Source organism: Dendroctonus ponderosae, unplaced genomic scaffold, assembly GCF_020466585.1.
Source record: "Dendroctonus ponderosae isolate FM_Combo_2020 unplaced genomic scaffold, Dpon_F_20191213v2 Dpon_F_20191213_3, whole genome shotgun sequence".
Taxonomy (NCBI): Eukaryota; Metazoa; Arthropoda; class Insecta; order Coleoptera; family Curculionidae; genus Dendroctonus; species Dendroctonus ponderosae.
The window spans coordinates 11,650,724-11,669,230 of record NW_026018508.1 but is presented as its reverse complement, the minus strand read 5'-3'; the positions used below and the strand labels follow the sequence as shown (position 1 = coordinate 11,669,230).

The window sequence follows — 18,507 nt, the reverse complement described above, 5'->3', positions numbered from 1 at the left end:
AATTAAAACACTAATGTATTTTTTATTTTAATGTAATTTCAGTCATGTATCATTTATTTCAAATAAGTTTTTTTTACAAAAATCTAGGTTTATCTCATTAGTTATTCACATGGCAAGTGCGAATGCCAACTTAAATATTAAGCAGGAATACGCATGTAAAAGTCTTATTACTAGGTTTACTCGTTGGGTTACTGGATTAATCGTTATCTACTGCACGTCGGTAGATTCACTATGAAGAAAACGTTGAGCTCGACTAGGGTTGCAAATATTACGAACCCAACGTACATTACGAGGCATACTAGACCAATCTTCCAATCCAATCTGAAATGTTGAACATATTTATTTCATGTTTTTTAAGCTTTTGCTTTTAGGGCTCTTTGGTTCACGTAGCCAGTTTTACCTCTCAAGTTACTCGCATCTTGTAACTTCAAGAGTTGAAAGCAACAACTAATTCTGACGCACACAAATGCATACGATTGTCGATCCTTCTTAATATTAAGACGTTTAAGACGAATTTCTTTAGAACAGGGTTTTCTCATAAAACGCATAAAAACATAAAAAAAACAACCAAATCAAAAAACAAACTCGTCAATGATTGGGCAGGCGATGCATAAGGGACTTTTTTCAAGAGTTAAAGTGGTCAGTGCTAATTAATTGTTCCTTAATTTTTTTAGTCGGCTAAACACTGACTTAAAAAACTAGTTTAAACCTTGTTTACGGTACTAAAAGCAACCAATAGATGAACAACTGAGCTACCAAAACATATATTAACAACATTTTTAGAAACGAGTTAGATTGTTGTTTTTTTTTGTTTTTATATATGATAATATATGTGTGCTCCTTTTATGCTCCTGAATGGATCAATCTTCTATTTGTGACTGAACGATCAGAAAATCCTTTAACAAAACGTTTGGCTTCTATTTATCGGGTTTTTTCTCAAACACAAAATCCTAAATACAACAATTTTTATACTCACTGAAACTTGTTGAAACAGATGCTGAGATAGAACAGGACAAGAGTGGTCAATAAACAAACAGCACTGTAATTTATCCCTTGTGAATTTATTGTGATCCAATGTTGGCCTGGCACTTTAGGGTAAAAGGCAGACTTGATAAACCACGGGAGCCCCAAGCAAAGGAGAATATCGAAAGTGTTCGAACCAATCGAACTACTTATTCCCATTGAACCATACCCTGAAAATCGTGTATTGAAACTATCAAGTTTCTAAGAAATGTTAGAATTAATTAAATTGCTTAAAAAACTTAAATGCTGCAGAAAATGAATCAATTGGCTGAAATTTAATTTGGAACTTAAACTTTTTGCCTTTTGCACTAGTTTGATATTTTCGTTGTATTCCACTCATTTGCAAACGTATCTAGAATGTATAGATAAGCCAATGCAACTTTCGGTGTCTGTGCTTCATGCTTTTTTACCAAAAATCTAATACTGAACTGTTTCCTTAAGGATTTTTTCGAAATCTGGACATTGAAAACTTTTAATTACAATCCTAAAGAAGTCTTAAAATACATGAGGAAACTAAAATAAAAAAGCAGCGCTTAAAGAGTGCAATATACCTAAATCAAATTCATTCCTGGGCTTCAGTCATTTATTGTCTCTATTTATCAATCAAGGAATTAATTTGATTTGGAATTGAAACACAGTCAGGAAAGTATATACAATATACCTAAATTGAACCTGCGGCACTTGCATATTTCATCGACTTTATCGGAAAATTAATTATTATAATTATTCAGCTTTAAAATTACCTTGATTTGTAACCAGCACACTAGAAACAGCTTCTGGTACGCTGGTTCCAGCAGCTAAAAATGTTAGTCCCATAACAGAGTCTGGAATGTTCAGCGTATCACCTGAAATTGATTTTAAATCGTCGCTAAATCTAGCAGTAAGCAATAATCGAAGGAATGAAACTTTTGATAAATATTGTACATAAATTAGACTCACCAATGATTGTAATTAACCAAGCAACCACATAAGAGACCGTTCCAATCCAAGCTACACACATTGCAAATGTGACAATGTACATTTTGGGATATTTTTTTATTGTTGGCGTTGTAAGGAACAGCACGAAAGATATAGGCCAGGTGAAAATCCACCAAAGTTTGGTCTTTTTCGTGTCTTCCTTAGGCCAACTCCATATGTTAGTCGACTCTTCTGAAACAGCGCTCTGCAATTGTTGGAAAATTCAAAATTATGTGGCTGCCACTCACCTGATTGCTCAATATCTTTGAGAGTCACATCGGAAAGGAAAAATTCAACTACAGAATCACTGTAGTTATTGTTGAGTTTTTCGTTTGCTTTTAGCAGGAGCGGCTGATTTTCTGCCATCACTTCCTTATAGAAGCGTCTATTCCTCAATTTGGCGATGGTTCTATGAAACCAGGAACTAATAGTGTCATTAAAGACCATCACTGGAAAAAATCTGATGCAGGCTGGCAGCTTAGATTAGGTGCATCCTAAGCAAGCTTACCTAAGAGGTAGCCTAGATAAAGCACCATTAGAGTCAAGGCTTCCGAATAGTAAATAATTCCATCTTGCAAAAAGCAAATAAGGATGATCACCGCACAACCATAAACTGCGCTATCGCGAGTTAAGGCAAACCATTCCAGCCTGAAGGCCTGAAATTATCCTCATTAATTAAAAGGAACCTTTGCAGAACAGGGGCTTCTTACCATATTTCCAAAGAAGCCACAACATGCTGGTACAGCCAGTATGTTGAAAACAGCCGATCCCACAATGGTTCCCAACCCTAAATCACCCTCTGTTATAAAAGTGCCAACGCTGTTAACAAAAATTTCCGCACTGGAGCTGGCAGTTGCCATAAAAGTCGCCCCTGCAATGTCTTCCTTTAATTGTAGAACTAAAACAAAGTTTTATTGCTGCATGCGACCTACAACGGGTTCTTTGAGACAACTTACCATCGCACAACTTTTTTATACACGGCACGAAATAGTCATCGCAAACTACTGCTAAAAATATAAATAAATAGCATACCACTATCACATGGATTATCACCCACCCATGCTGGCGTTGCTCTCTGGTTAACCCATCCGAAGGAAACTCATTCAGGGCCGCCGGGGTACAATTTCTACTTTCATTCCAACTCAAAGTGGAAGGTTTTAAATCGAATATTTCATTGAATTGGCCAGGATTAGAATCGTTTATCGAATTTAACGCCAATAAATGTCGAGAGGTAAACATCGGGTATCCTAAAGAAATAAGTGCGATTTATGAGGCGATCCTGAGGTCAGTTTAAGCAGAAAAGAGTCAAAATTGCCAATGATTGAAACTGATGCATTTCAAACGGTTGGGAATAAAATTTGGAGGCTCAGTTCGGTGTAAGGTTTCGCGCAAACTCATCTCCAAAGATGCAAGTCGCTTGTACTGGCAAAACGTCGGGAAGATCTATTCTACAACGGGCTAAAGACTACTACCAAAGATTAACTTTTTCAAATCAATTTTTGCGATATTTTCAATGATCTCGAGTTACTACCTTCCAAAGGTATGTTAACTTTGACTTTGCTCCGATCAGTCTATTGGTTTCTAAAAAACCCAATTTGTTTACGTGTTTGTGCGGAAAATTGATAATTTTCTGAAAATGGGGGTTTTTCTTTAGTATTTGCTACCATTTTCCAGTCTAGTTGTGTAAATTTAACCGCAAAAATGCCCTTTTTTAATTGCAAATTTTCTGGCCTTTAGCTCGCTTGGAATTGAGTGGTCCGCTGGCTTTTTCGCACGATTCCTTTAATACTTTGATGAATTTGCGACGGTGCCCAATTACGTGTTTTGTTACAGAAACGAGCATCTTATTAGTAAATTGTGTTTTCCTAAATTTTGCCTTTTTTCGGCTTTTGAACAGTGTGGCCCACCTTATGCGAAAATTTTACTAAGTTTTGGCTGGACAGTGTGCCTATCAAATGGGTTTCAAAGAGTTTTCAATCAGAAAGTGTGAAAACATATAAATATAACGTACATAAAATTGAACGATAAATTTGGAGTTTGCTCTTAAAGAGTGTCAACTAAGTTATTAGTTCAACATTTTTTCGATCGTATTGAAAATACGCACTTACAATGCGCATTTATCTCAAAACTCTTCATCGATTCCAAAAAAAGCCCATTATCAGTTTAGACGCACTGCACGCAATTAAAAATATATGCATTTAGTGCAATGGATAAAATGCGTCTCAGTTAGAAGATTTATTAACCGAGAACACGATAATTATGAATGGTATTTATTTTATCTTAACACACTCCAATGAAGAAATAGTGTGCCTGATTGTTGTTTAATGAATATTCTTGTATTATTTTCCGCAAATGGAGATATTTTGCTAAATTGACGTCAATATACGAAATCGGCATTTAGATATTTTGAGCAGATAAATGAACTGTAAAACTTTCTGATTTCTTTGTGTAAACTACAGCAGATTTTAGACGAGAAAACCTGATTGTTTTTCTCAAATATTAGGGTTTTTATGCCGCGTCTAGACCTAATAAGCCGACCGAGCCTAATCCGCGGCCAACTCCTTTGATGTTTCGTCAAAACACCTACAGAAAATGGATCGTCTGTCGGTGTTTTGACGAATCATCAAAGATGTTTTGCCGCGGCTCAAGCTCGGCTCGTCAGGTCTGCACGCACCATTGGATCGCTACAAAGGGGTAGAAAAATTCAACTTTTCTGCAGTTTATAAACCAGATAATGCTGCATGAGATCTATGAATACGCTAGTTAAATCGCATTTTCTTTAATAATAGCAACTTTAAACGCGCATTAACAATTAGACCGAATAATTAAGTTAATTGATTTTGATGAGCACTAATAACTCAAGCTGCTTCAACTGACCTGTTAACTGAATTAACCTGTAGTGTCTTTATTTAGCCACCGCCTTTGATATGTTTTTGAATTAGGAAGAATAAACTGTAAACAGTTAAAAAGAAAAAAATCCACATTTCCATAGTAGGTAATTAATTATTGAAATGCTTACCCGAACTTTCTTTCACTGCATGAGGGTTGCTAATGCTATTAGAGAGCAGAGCAATAACTAAGTACACGAAACTGACGGTGCAAATGCAGATAATCCTAAGTCGAAGCGCGACTTTCCGGGTTCTAGTCCTTAACAGCATTGCCATAATTATAGAAAAACTAACAACTCAAAATTATGCAGCTTTGAAGATTTGCCCAAAAATTGGTACATTCACTTTAAGCACTGAGTTACGCCACTGCCATGCACCTGTTCGATTTAAACTTGCCGCAAACTGCTCCAACAAATATATAACTTTTCTTCGCCTCTTATCAGGATGCTTGAAACGCTCAATGGGAATGGAAATTTTTTAAATTTTATATAAATACTCAAATATCAATATAGCACTGCATTGTGTTTTTATGTGAACTCGTTTCGTATCATTTACTATGGGAATTGTTCTTATGAGTGTAAATACAAGCGAACCAGTGGCGTGAACACAAGTTGACAAAAAATAAATTACACAGTTTCGAATACTTTTTTAATAACAATACTATAAAACAATTCATTTGTGTTCACGAAGGATCATCGTCCTTCTGATTTGGAAAAGAAAGTCTTCTGTTCAAATTTTCGCCCAAAAAATGTGGTCCAATAACTCCATTAGTACTTTTGAATATTTTTTTTTAAATAATTTTCCCGCTCTAAGAACAGTGTCGATGATCCATTTTTGAGGATTAATCAAGTAAAATATGTGTAATCAAATCCATAATGGGGCGTACGCTAATGATGATGCTCTAGGATTTGTACAGTCAGTATATGCATTAATTTCAAAACCAACACAATGTTTATACGAACAGATATAGATTTCACTTTAAGACGCCACAATTATAATAATATAATAATTTCAAGGAATGTTGATAATAAAACGGTTTACGCTTTACATTTACACCAAATGCGACATACTCACACATGGATCTTAAGATAATGACAATGTTGTTTGTCGCACTTTTAGTGTTTTCTACCTGAGTAATGCCAATAAGCCGGAAAATTTTCCATTTGCACCGGAAAATATTTGTAATTTTGTGTTAGTATAAGGACAACGAAATCTACTTTTAGGGTATAAATTGCAGTGAATTGAAAAATGAAAAACTTCTGTTGATTTCTCTTTTTAGTGTTGAACCATTTTTGTATAATATTTCGTAATAGTAACATTTCTAAAACTGAATATTGCAGTCTTCTAATTGATTCAGATCTGGGCTGTATATTTGAAATATTATTTAACGTGTACCAAAGGTGTTTATATTAATTTTAAAGTAAAGGAGTGAAGTGTGCTTTACATCATTTAAATTACAAAAATTGAAGAAATACATTGTATAGTAAATTAATAATTTCGTACATAGTATATACATTTCGTATATACTAGTATAGTAATTTGTAATGGGAAAGTCGATGTGTTCAGCTGGCCATTGTCCACATTTAGTACGTGCACGGCCTTTATTTATCGCACTTTCGATTTGTTCAGTCAGTTGATCGGTGTGTTTGACGCATTAGTGGTCGGATAAGAAGAGTTTTTACCGCTGGAATTTCCGGGGAAATTTCGACTGCTGGTAGAATTAGCATGCAATATTTTTAAAAAAATTACATGTTTTCTCTAGCTTTAGAGGGAAAAATTAAACCCAGAAATGTAGGCCTTCCAACGACTTAAGTCGTGATCAAGAAATTATCTTTTAAAAAAGAAACTTGACTTCAAGAAAGTGCACTTACAAATGTAAGTACGGAAGTAAGAAATTTCTTTAGAAAACCCTGAATTTTTTCAATTAGTGGATACAGTTTTTTTCTTTCATTTCAAAAATATGTAATTTGGTTTGGCGGTTTTCAAATTATTCGAAATGAAAAATCGTGATTAAGTTGGAAATGTAGTGCACTCGAATTATTATTTCGATTGAACAGTTCGATTATTTCCACTACTAGACGCTATAGTTTATTGGAGCATCCTGTATATGTAAGAAAATTTTCCTAAAATAGCTGCTCTTTTTCCATCCGAATGATATTCTTCACTTTACTAATATTCAAGGCTCCTATGTATAAATATGTAGACATTTCATGAATTAGAGGATTTGTATGAATTATACAACTCACACATTATACAGGGTGGGCAGCATTTAAATGACAAAAACAGTGAAATTTATTTCATAAATTCAGGACAAACAGTTCATCTGAAAAACATGATCTACCATCAAGTATACAGCAAGTAAGTGAATTACTTGCTCACCTAAACTTGCCAAATGTTTTGTTCAATCTTCTCTCAATCGACTTGCTGGGATGTTAATATCATCAAACCTCATTTTGCTGGGTAAAATCTGCGAAACTTCCGCAAACTCAGGAAAACCTAAACAAGGCTCTCACGATCGGCTGCGTAATAAAAAATCAAATATTTGCCCGGAGCGCTAATTTTTATTATTAAATAAATAGGTGTTAGGCGCAAAATTTACAAAATAATTATGAAGATAAACATGCAACTGGTTCGGGTTAACATGTGAAAATATTACGTGAGTGCTAAAACGTACAAAGGGCAATGGTTTTTCTTTGGCAATTAAATAAATTATTGTAGCACTGAAATGGCATTTAGTCAACAATACGTCTTCGACGCGATTTAGTTTTAATTTAATTAGTTAATCGGTGTGGTCAAATTCGGGCGACAATCCCCTGTGACCTCATATTTGGACGTTTCTACGCCTTGCAGCAGCAGCAGTCCCTGATGATGCTTATAGAAAAAAATTATCTTTAACAAAGAGTTCGGTTGTTTACGATTATGTCGGGTCTCGGACAATGAGCCTGTTATAAAAGTACAATAGAGCCAGTGCGGTGCCTGTTAAACAGCCTTAGTAGTTGTATAACAGAGCTGAGTGGAGCCGATGAGTGATACCGATAGCGCGGATTTTAGGGCGGGGGTCAGAAGTTTCTTAAGCACCATCATCCACCGACAGGATGGACTTCGAAACACTGGCAGCAGGTGAGTTTTGCTAGTTTCCTCACCAGTTTTACCCGCAAGACTTCAAGTGCGGTTCCTCTGGGCTGGGAAACTGATTTCCGCATCAACATCTAAAATCGTTGAGCTGTGCTTTTTGCAAAACGAAACAGTTTCCAACATACAGGCGAATCTTTTCAAGAATACAGTGCGAATTTGTCGAGTTTGCCCTAATGTCCGGCAATGAATTAAGTTGTTACATTCAATCGATTAAGTGAATGATTGTTCTCATCTGAACACATTTAAAAAATGAGCAGCTTTGCCATGCTCCTACCTGCAATCGACTGATTCGGATCCCAGTTGCGAACAAGCGAGTTAACAAGGGAGGACTTAACTTTTGCCAAATAATTAGCATTTAGAGGAACTTTATCGTTTAGCTTTAATTTAGAGCTATTCAGAAGGGCTGTTGGCGGCAAATCGAGTTTAAACGAATAATTTCATTAATCTTGCACGTTTTTCCATAAACGAATTTTTCGAAAACTAAACAAATTTGAAACAACAACAATTATTGCATGAAAACAGACCGAGAATGCGCTGGCGAAAAAAGAAAGTTTTTAGCTGATGATGGCAAAAATATTGTCGAAACGTTAAGGCAAAAAAAAAGTTTAAAAATCGATTATTAGTGACCGTAATACTGGTATATCTAGGATGTTAAGGCAATGCTGGAATTTCCCGAAAAAACCATTGTTTTTGTTGCATCAACATTTCGGCTTTATTTTAGCTATCATCATCAAGTGAAAAATGAACAGTGTTTTCTAAGAAACTCCATCTTCGACTCGGATGCTTTATAATGGCAGGCTATAATACGCAAACGTTTCATTACCAAGCTGCAGTTTCTTTTAACCCCCTTTAGATACGTCTGTGTTTTTTCCCACCAAATCGTTTCTTCTGGGATCATTTCTTCTGAAATTCTTAATCTTGCTCTCTGCCCAATTTATATGAACAGTTTTATACCTCGTGATTGTTCCGTTCTTGAGTAAAAAAATATGGAAAGATCTTAAAACGCAAAATTGAAAATTCGAAGAACTTAAACAATTAAGATTGCGCGCTTGTGCGCAAAAGGAACAATTGCATGCATAAATGTACAAGCAATTGCTAGCAAATGGCTTTCAACTTGAGGATAGCATCTTAATTTTGAACACCCTGTGTATTCAAATGTGTTATAAAAAATGCGCACTTTAAAATAATTATATTCCTACGGCTATAATTTCTATCTTAATTTTGAACTATGCACTATCTTAATTTTGAACACCCTGTGTATTCAAATGTGTTATAAAAAATGCACACTTTAAAATAATAATATACCTACCTGTCCGAGACTTTTTCTGAAAGAAAGCTTGATAGCCAGAATTGCAATCGAATTTATTCGTTTCTTTATGGACACACTTGTAATTAATCTCTGCGGTCATCCCGCAAAACTATCAATATTCCATATTTGAGAACTATGACAAAATCTGCACTAAATAAAGAAAAAATCCCAACCATTCCCGAAATCTTTATCACGCTCTAGCTTGCAAACTTCTGTTCGTGTGAGTTTCTTCTCAAAAATGATCGCCTTGTATTGGGACAGGTTGTGAAGAAACACTCTATACACCGATTTCTTCAAAAGCAAATCACAAAGTGAATAACACACGCGATTTGCTAGCAACGATGCCTTAAACTGATCTCTCTATTGCATTGATTTAAACAGATATAGAACAGTAATAAATATAGACGACCGCTTGTTGATTCAAGAAGATTTAGTCCAATTAAATAGTAATTGATGGAACCAGAATTATTCGCATCTTAATATGAGTAGAATGCGAATTGATGACAGAGTGCAGAAATCCTTTGTTCTTACCATGTGCATTTGGTAAAGATATGTTAAAGAGCGCATTGAGTATGAAAGAATTAGTTGTCCTTTACCCGAAGTTGAGAGGTAAGTTTTCAGAGATTGTGCGGGTAATAAAAGGATGAAACTCTCAGTTGGTTAAATTTGTGTTGGAATGTTGCTATATTGTTTAAAAAGTTGAGGATGTATTGGATATGAAAGACGCTAATAGTTGTGGTAGTTGACTAAAGTATATCATTTTGATCATGTAATTCTTTCATTGTGGATACTCAAGTGTTTGCTCAGTTATACCTAATTGTTTCTTATCCTGTTTGTTTGCTCAAAAAACAAAACGTTTGTTCCCAAAAAAAGTATATGAACTTCCTAAGAAAATTTAATTCGGGTTTTTAGATTCCGTCTAGATGTTCAAAGGCGTTCAACCCGAGCATGCAGGCAGATTTATTATTTCACTTTGCTTTTAAGCGAATTTTACTTGAAATACTCTACTTCCACATACTGGAAACTCAAAACGCATGTTTTGCTGATGTTTAGATGTTTTATAATTAAACAAACCGAGACTTTTTCGAATAAATTCATTAACAACGTTATTATTTTCTTATGGTGTTTGATAACCGGCGAAGGCATTTTTATAGTTTCTCTTCGACAACCTAGCAAAACATATTCAAAAAGCCAATAGACAAAATATTTGCTATTTTATGGGTTTATCTTTAGAATTATTGCCTGCTTTTGATCATTGTTTTTTGTTCAATGGAGGCATTTTTAAAAACTCAATTATTTTTTTTGTCTTCAGTTTCTGGTTTATTATGTTATTGATAACCGGCTACTGTTTTGTCGAATCATTGTCTGCTTTCGTAGTGTTTTTCATTTTCCAACTTTTTTGTTTGTTTGCCGTATTTCGTCTTGTTGAAGACTTTCCATCTTTCGTCTTCTTGCAGAAGAAAGATGTAATTCTTTACCTTTTGAGCAAAGAGTAATTGGTATAAGTTAGTCTTAGCTACAATTTGCTTGCTAATTTTTGAAGAAAAAACCTATTGAAAACTTTTGAGGCATCATCAGGCTCTGATTCTGATACAAAAAGTTTGTTAATTTTTTCACGGTTTCTCTACACAGTTATACCTACGAGTCTGTCATTTTAAGTTGAAAAAATTAACGTTAAACTTTTTAAGTCCATTCTATACATTGATCTTCCTATTCAATGCAGGAATCCAGAAATGCATTCAAACTAAAAAACATACGAGATAATTTCGGATTATTGCAGGACTTAACTGTACTCCACCAGCCATAGATGACTTTCCTTCCGATCAATTCACGGAAGTCCAAAGACGAGAAGGTGGTATTCTAGTTCACATATTTGTATCGTTATACCTATTCGTAGCTTTAGCTGTAGTCTGTGATAATTATTTTGTACCCGCAGTGGAGAAAATCTGCCATGGTAAGCGTTTTCAGCCAACCATTCTACTCCTTTTTCATTAATGAAACTTTCAGCACTCAACATGTCCGCAGATGTTGCTGGGGCAACTTTTATGGCGGCAGCTACTTCGGCTCCAGAACTTTTCGTTAATGTTATCGGAACTTTTATCACTGAAGGTGATATAGGGGTGGGAACCATCGTGGGTTCCGCCGTATTCAATATTCTTGCTGTGGCAGCATGTTGCGGCGTCAGCGCCGGAATGGTAAAACTTTGCAACTATTCCTCGAGTTTCCATCTTAAAGTGTGGGGCTTTTAGTGTGGCGTCAAAGTCATACCTTTGGATTGGTGGCCGCTAACCAGAGATTGCTCCGCTTACGGAATAACCGTATCGATACTGATTTGCATAATACATGACGAAAGAATTGAGTGGTACGAGGCTCTAATCTTAGTCCTTCTGTACATTGTTTATATCCTTATTATGTACTTTGATAAGACCATACAGAAATGTGCCCGAGGTAAGTGCTAAGCTAACAACATGCACACTTGCAAACATCATGCTATGTTGCTTGCAAAATAGCTTGTTTGTTTATTCCTGTAAATCTCAGTTAGTGTTATTCCAGGCTCGATAAAGCAAATAAGGTTGAGAACCAAGAAGCAGCGGAAAAATTCAGTATCGCCAGACAATTCTAATTTGAATAATACGAAAGGTGAGTTTTTCACACCTTAAAGTTTGATCATTTCTCAGGTTTGATAATGTAGATAAATATCGTAAAACGTTGTTAATTATAAGTAAATGTGTAAATTCATTTGCTGCATTAGACTAACGAAACAAATTGAAATAAGCCGAAGGATGACAAAAAATCGGTTTTCTAACTAGCTCGAGCAATGGAAAATATGACGAAAAAACACTTTTAGCAAAAGTTGCTGATGTTTGGTAGCTACACACTAGAAATTAATTTTTTATTAGATTGTATTTTCAATGCCCCACCATATTATATGTTATCTATCTTCATAGCAGGTTTTTGAGTTCGAAAATGTTTCGAAAAAAATAGTCAATATACAAAATGGCAAAACAAATTTTCGATTTCAACTAATTTAGTCAATTCAATAAGCTGAGTATTTATTGAAGGGTCCAGTGAAGAAAACACCGACAATAATGCGCCCTTATCATTGGATATCGGCAATGATAATAATAGTCATATAACACTTCAATCGCATGTAAATGGTTCCTTAAAACCAGACTGTGTCGATCGCATTGATTCGAAAGAAGAACCTCCAAAATTGGAGCTGAGCAGCAGAGATACTGATGAAGAATTGCCGTTCTGGAAATGGCCCAGCGATAAAGGAAGATTTCGTCAGGTAATGGTCTTTTAAAGCCTGAAAAATTGGTTTCTCTTTAAAGTAAACGGTTTTAGATCACATGGATCATTACTTGGCCAATTCGATTAGTTTTTTTCCTTACAATACCGGACTGCGAAAAACCGAATTTGAAAAAATGGTTTCCGATCACTTTTCTGATGTGCATCATATGGATTGGTTCGCTTTCTTATATCGTTGCATGGATGATCACAATTATAGGTAAATACTGGTTTAAAAAAACATCGCAGTTTTAAAAGGATACCGACTACATGTTGGGTCCAAGTAAAACGGTAAAGTATAGGGCGTAGATGTTGTTGAAACTGATAAAAACACAGTTCAATGTTTTCCTCATTCAACAAATTGGGATATCGTACGGTTGAAATAATAGTCAAAGAATTACGCTGAAAACTAAAAAAAATATTATTGAAATTAATTTTGCAATACTCTTCTTTCAGCTGAAGTATTTCTTATACCGTTGCATGGATGATCACAATTATAGGTAAATACTGGTTTAAAAAAACATCGCAGTTTTAAAAGGATACCGACTACATGTTGGGTCTAAGTAAAACGGTAAAGTATAGGGCGTAGATGTTGTTGAAACTGATAAAAACACAGTTCAATGTTTTCCTCATTCAACAAATTAGGATATCGTACGGTTGAAATAATAGTCAAAGAATTACGAGGAAAACTAAAAAAAATATTATTGAAATGAATTTTGCAATACTCTTCTTTCAGCTGAAGTATTTTCGCTTCTGAGCAAAAAAAACTTATTCGAATGTAACCTGGAAGCGAACTTTCGTTAAATAAGAATTTTCTTTCCAAACCGTGGTTGACATAGTTTATAATTTTATACGTTAGTTTTAGTTCGGGTTGGTTTTGTGTGCTTGTAACTCTGCCTACGAAATTTATTTGGCTTCCGAATTGTTCACGGTATTCTTTAAAAAATCTCAATTTTTCCAGGTGATACGCTGCGAATACCCGATTCAGTAATGGGTATCACTTTCTTAGCAGCTGGCACGAGTGTTCCTGAAGCTGTCTCCAGCGTAATCGTTACCAGACAAGGTGTGTTGAATTAGGAACAAAACAGGCATGAAAAATAATCAATTGACGGGATTCGGTTTACTCGTTCTGTCGAATTTATTTTCGGAAAATGGATTCACAAATTGCCAACTACATAAATATTTTGTATCATTTACTACAGGACATGGTTCAATGGGCATAAGCAACTCAATAGGATCCAACACCTTTGATATCCTGTTGTGCTTAGGTCTGCCTTGGTTTATCAAAGCTACTTTCATGCCAACTATTCCAGGAAAACATTGGGTAAGTTGCTCCTTCTTTTCCCAGCTTTAACGCAATAACTCAATGGGGTTTCAGGTGGGAATAAATTCAGCTGGCATTGAATATAGCGCCATTTCCCTACTCTCCTCCCTACTGATGCTCTATGTGGTTTTTGCCCTCAACAAGTTCAGGCTGGACAAACGCGTTGGACTGATTTGTCTTCTTATGTATGCAGTGTTTCTGATTCTGGCCAGCTTAATCGAGCTGAATGCCTTCTTCAGGGTTAACTTGCCAACGTGTGGCCGATGAAATTGTTAACTTTGTTTAAAGTGAACGGGAGCGTGTGAGTTTAACTGATTTTTTGTTGTTTTTGAAATTTAAAGACATTTTTTCCATCAAGTATGATGACTCGAAATATTAACCCATTTATTAGATTATTGTAGCGTTTTGTAAATAACGTAGAAATATTTTAGGTAATTTCGTAGAGCAAATTGAGGTCGAACGTCCCACGGGATTGTATTTCACTTTTTTTTGGGCAATTCCTGCATAAATGTTTAAGTACCTACTAACCCAAAAAAATCATAGGAAAAGGACAGGCTTTAACAGACCAACAATTGCAAATGCTCTAGTTATGTTAGGTGGTGCTACCTAACATAACTAGAACCTCGAATGGATTATTATAGTGTAGATTAAATAATAATTTTACTTAATTATATGTTGTAGCTGATAGTATTAACATTTGCCCCCCTGAACACACAAAAGTCTTCTTGAAGGCATGATTTATTCCTTTTCTGCATGTATTCAGTAGAATACTTTTTACAGCATTTAACAGATTGTACATAGTATAACATAGGCTGGTATTTATTTTGTCCGCTTTACGCTACAAAATATGTGTTACTCTTTTAGTATTGGAATATATTTTTTATCGTATAAAGTTTCGGCTGATTTAAATTTGATTAACAACTAAAAAGGCACTTTAAAGACACATATTTCGAAAAGACTAGAAATTGGTAAGTAAACAGCGCTTAAAAAAATATTTGAGAAAAAATATGCTTAAAAAGTAATTTGCGGTTTTACACCTTAAAGAATGGCGTTCGCAAGAGTTATCGGGCATCAAAACGTAATGAGATTGGTCCATCTGGTGCGTTAATCAGTAGCGACTTTGAGTCCAAAACAGAACCATTCCATTCGATCTTGTATCTTCTGACGAGCTGCATTCAAGGCCCATTTGGTTCAGTTTGGGTTAGTTATTGCTGCAACTAGACCTACCTTTAGAAGCACAACTAAAATGTTCTGCTCCGCTAAGTGGCGAGCTATACAAGCCCTCGGCCCATGTCCAAATGGTAAAACTAAAAATGGATGTTTATTCTCATAGAGGGGATGGTTTTTCAACCAGCGTTCCGGCTTGAACTCGTGCGGACAAGCAAAGTATTTGTCCAGCCGGCAGGAAATTTGGTTCTGACTTACTACGACAGTCTGAAACGCAATTGCGGGTGTTGAATGATTTAGATGAAGTCAAGAAGTTCACTCACATCCTTAGGAACTTCGTACTCTGAAAATACTGCGCTTTCATTCAATACCCTTCCAACTCCCACGGAGATTGGCCGAAGCCTAAACAACTCCTTCAGGGTGGCTTTTGCGTAATGGGCCTGATTCAACACTTCTTCAGTGACTGGGCTCTGTTTCTCTGGCAATAGCTTGATTACTTCCTCAAATAAAGCCAGCTGAACTGATGGCGATTTGCCCAAATGATAGAGCAGAAAACTTGTGGTATACGATGTCTGAAATGCTTCAAGAAATCAGCGCGAGCAAGATATTGATCCCGATGAACTTACAGTGTCGATTCCAGCAAGCAAAAAATCACACACTGTTCCTATAATATCTTGAAAGTCCACATCAGGACATGCGAAATACTGTTGAAGTAAAGTGAGATGTTGATTAATGTTGTTGTCGGAAAAAATTGACATTTTTAAGGAGAGAAGGTCAATGGCAACTCTGAAAAATGTGCCAGGAATCTTCAATATATTAATATATGGTGATGTGTCGATTTCAATTTTCAATGGCATTCAAAATGCATTATTTATTAGGGCACATATACATATTTAGCTTCAATTTCCTCACCTAATAAGCTGTGTTAAATTCACTTACTCTTCCATGTAAAGTTGACTGCGTTTCAGCCGTTTGTACATGGGGGTATTGAATTTTCTCCACAGCTGCGGGCCATTGTCCAGCTTCAAAATGCAGGAATTTGCCTTGAAAGTGGCGTTAATTAGCTTTGTTGATGTGGAGTACTTATTGAGCTCGGCTCTGGAAAAGGTTCTCAGTCGCAAATCTAATACTGCATAACCGGTTACTAAATGAAAAAATCGATTATTAGTCTTTAAAGCACTTGGATTGATTGATTTGCACAAATAACTTTTTGCGGCATACCAGAACTCGACACACTTCACCATTACATACATTCTAAGAAGAGCCTAGAGAGTTCTGGTAAAAAATCAGTAGTTGGTTTTTTTCTAACAACTTCCACCCGTTCTTCCAGCCATTCGTTGATTATTTCATCCGAGCCATCCAAGAAGTTCTTAACGGCTCTCGGGCCGCTCAGGCCCTTTTGAAAGGCTTTTCGTATCCGAAGCCAATCAGGGCCATTTCTATCAATGGAGAATTTAAGGAAGTTTCACAGAAGTTAAATCCACCAGCAGACCTTACGTGGGCAACAATCCACCAGTATTGTAAACGTTGGGACGATCTAATCGAAATTTTTCCAATGCCAAGTGGCTACGTCTTTGAGGGTATTTTCCTTCGCAGCGGTACATCATCTCAATGTCTTGCGGATCGAACAGCCAGAGTATAGTAACGCCTGGTACCAATTCTTCTTTAACTACCGGGCCATATTTCTGGTATTTTTTTAAACCATTGTGGTGGAGCTCTTTGAACTTATAATTACCTAGAATGGGTTTTGATCACTTCTTCAATATATTTGCTTCCAGGACTAGAAATACTGATAGAGCGGAAAGTGTAGGAATATATTAGAAACAAATTCAATTTTCAAATGCAATGCCATTTGTTGCAAAAACCGACTGACTCAGAATATTTCGTCCTTTTAAATGCTTCTTCAAGATTACGGGAGAGCCTCAAGCTAACCGATCAACTGCAGTCGAATTTATCCAGGACGTTTTTAAACTAGCATCAAATAACACTCTTTTTCTTAAACTACACTACACATTTTTACCAGCGGTAAGATGCAAATTTGTACCTTATCGCTGCATTTACTTACTCGCAGAATTTCAATGCGAAATTAAATTTTCCAAAACTGATCAAACCAAGGGTTTTTAACCTTTTAAAAGCTTTAAGATTTTCGGAGTTTGACGGAGCTACAGCCGGATTCATACAGCGATTTTTTAAATTTGCAACTCAAAACATTGTTTTACTTAAAACTCGCTCAATTTTCCCAAACTGACTGAACAAGATTTCCGGAGTTACTCAACGCTAACGGAGCGACTGGTGTATTAATCCAAAATTTAAAAAATGGAACTCAAAACTCGCTAAATTTAAATGCGTTTTTTAATTTTCAAAAACCGACTGTTATTAATTATTACTATTAAATTACTTGTTTATTTTTCGCACGGTAAATGCAAAAGCTTCAAAAGATTGAATTCAAACCAAAGTCCTTTCTGAAAAAATTCTGTATATTTGCTTCAGAAAATGGTTTGTATTTTCCAGTCCATTTGAAAAACAAATTTAAAAAAATAACAAACGACAGACTATGAAAAAAAAGGTGTAAAAGCTGCACAAAAATGGTGATATTGAAAGCATAGACATCATTTCTCCGAGGACAAAGGAAGGTTTTCCACTCATCCGAGAGGAAAACACTTTTTCACAAGATAAAGAAAATTTTGAATGAGTAAAAAGTGATCGAAAACGGCATCTACACAAGGATCACCACTAAGAAAAGTTGTCAGTAAACAGATTAAGGTAACAGCATACTGTTAAACTAGAAAACGACCAAATTTTTATTCGAAAATTGGCAAAATAAAAAAAAGTAACTTACCTACTATAGGTAAATACTGATACAAAGTTCCAACTACTGGCAGGGTTTTGGGGCCAGGGATGCTCGAAAAGCTTTTCAAGCCTCTGATACAAAAAGTTAGAATTCCACTGGCACAATTGTTTAATTTTGGAACTTGCAACCACATATTGAAAAAGTAAATTGTAAAACCAATCTCGATTCTCACGGTTAAAAAACGAACATGAAACAAGCAAAATGTAATATATAAATTGATAAAATAGTCAATAAACAGCCGGATAATTTTGTTAAAATATCAGTGGTACATCAGGCCGTCATATATGAAGACAAGAAACCCATAGATGAAGACAACTAGAAGAAACCCCTGACTTATGTGGTTATGTTTGATTCACATTCACAGTAAATAAATGGCAGAATGTTTAAACCATAGATTTTACAACTAAGACAAGGAAAGAACCTCCTGATCTGACATTCCTTGTCTAAAGACTACGCAAATTGATAGACAGGATCGGACTGGTCACTTTCATTAAAGCGATTTTATTGAAAATCTCTGATCTCCCTCCAAGTTCCATTGCAGCCAACACTTGGAAAGTCTGAT

The 18,507-nt window shown here is 35.6% G+C and overlaps 3 protein-coding genes across 7 annotated transcripts; 1 reads left to right on the top strand and 2 right to left on the bottom strand.

Annotated features, from left to right (window-relative positions):
• Nucleotides 1–16: 16 nt before the first annotated feature.
• On the bottom strand, nt 17–5,349 carry LOC109546684 (sodium/potassium/calcium exchanger 3). Of its 3 annotated transcripts, none has more exons than XM_019917735.2 (9): nt 5,000–5,349; nt 2,937–3,227; nt 2,691–2,878; nt 2,489–2,636; nt 2,229–2,429; nt 1,963–2,169; nt 1,767–1,868; nt 977–1,193; nt 17–321 (listed from the first exon to the last, which is right to left on the bottom strand). In XM_019917735.2, the coding sequence occupies exons 1-9, from the start codon at nt 5,142–5,144 to the stop codon at nt 204–206; spliced, it is 1,617 nt and encodes a 538-aa protein (XP_019773294.2). In that variant the 5' UTR covers nt 5,145–5,349; the 3' UTR covers nt 17–203. The 3 variants fall into 3 exon arrangements, with proteins under 3 accessions (XP_019773294.2, XP_019773293.2, XP_048521252.1); XM_019917734.2 differs by having other exon boundaries at nt 1,963–2,172; nt 5,000–5,345; XM_048665295.1 differs by lacking the exon at nt 5,000–5,349 and adding an exon at nt 4,858–4,902 and having other exon boundaries at nt 1,963–2,172.
• Nucleotides 5,350–6,836: 1,487 nt separating this feature from the next.
• LOC109546686 (sodium/potassium/calcium exchanger 3) lies at nt 6,837–14,819 on the top strand. Of its 3 annotated transcripts, XM_019917739.2 has the most exons (11): nt 8,009–9,921; nt 11,093–11,266; nt 11,320–11,507; nt 11,562–11,760; nt 11,866–11,952; nt 12,375–12,604; nt 12,661–12,823; nt 13,565–13,666; nt 13,806–13,927; nt 13,982–14,228; nt 14,359–14,819. In XM_019917739.2, the coding sequence occupies exons 1-10, from the start codon at nt 9,813–9,815 to the stop codon at nt 14,192–14,194; spliced, it is 1,587 nt and encodes a 528-aa protein (XP_019773298.1). In that variant the 5' UTR covers nt 8,009–9,812; the 3' UTR covers nt 14,195–14,228; nt 14,359–14,819. The 3 variants fall into 3 exon arrangements, with proteins under 3 accessions (XP_019773299.1, XP_019773298.1, XP_019773296.1); XM_019917740.2 differs by lacking the exon at nt 8,009–9,921 and adding an exon at nt 6,837–7,988 and having other exon boundaries at nt 13,982–14,819; XM_019917737.2 differs by having other exon boundaries at nt 13,982–14,819.
• Nucleotides 14,648–18,434, bottom strand: LOC109546687 (cytochrome P450 302a1, mitochondrial). Its single transcript, XM_019917741.2, has 8 exons — nt 17,934–18,434; nt 16,592–16,829; nt 16,346–16,533; nt 16,034–16,238; nt 15,721–15,880; nt 15,418–15,666; nt 15,155–15,361; nt 14,648–15,096 (listed from the first exon to the last, which is right to left on the bottom strand). The coding sequence occupies exons 1-8, from the start codon at nt 18,076–18,078 to the stop codon at nt 14,989–14,991; spliced, it is 1,500 nt and encodes a 499-aa protein (XP_019773300.2). The 5' UTR covers nt 18,079–18,434; the 3' UTR covers nt 14,648–14,988.
• Nucleotides 18,435–18,507: the final 73 nt, after the last annotated feature.

Coding starts and splice junctions, on each gene's coding strand:
- LOC109546684 (XM_019917734.2), bottom strand. CDS start 5,144: ATGGCAATGCTGTTAAGGACTAGAACCCGGAAAGTCGCGCTTCGACTT. Junction 2,879..2,936: donor TATAAAAAAGTTGTGCGATG/GTAAGTTGTCTC, acceptor ACTTTGTTTTAG/TTCTACAATTAAAGGAAGAC. Junction 2,637..2,690: donor GTGGCTTCTTTGGAAATATG/GTAAGAAGCCCC, acceptor GGATAATTTCAG/GCCTTCAGGCTGGAATGGTT.
- LOC109546686 (XM_019917739.2), top strand. CDS start 9,813: ATGACAGAGTGCAGAAATCCTTTGTTCTTACCATGTGCATTTGGTAAA. Junction 11,953..12,374: donor TAATTTGAATAATACGAAAG/GTGAGTTTTTCA, acceptor TATTTATTGAAG/GGTCCAGTGAAGAAAACACC. Junction 13,667..13,805: donor CGTAATCGTTACCAGACAAG/GTGTGTTGAATT, acceptor CATTTACTACAG/GACATGGTTCAATGGGCATA.
- LOC109546687 (XM_019917741.2), bottom strand. CDS start 18,078: ATGTGGTTGCAAGTTCCAAAATTAAACAATTGTGCCAGTGGAATTCTA. Junction 16,534..16,591: donor ACTGGTGGATTGTTGCCCAC/GTAAGGTCTGCT, acceptor CTCCATTGATAG/AAATGGCCCTGATTGGCTTC. Junction 15,667..15,720: donor TGCTTGCTGGAATCGACACT/GTAAGTTCATCG, acceptor GAAGCATTTCAG/ACATCGTATACCACAAGTTT.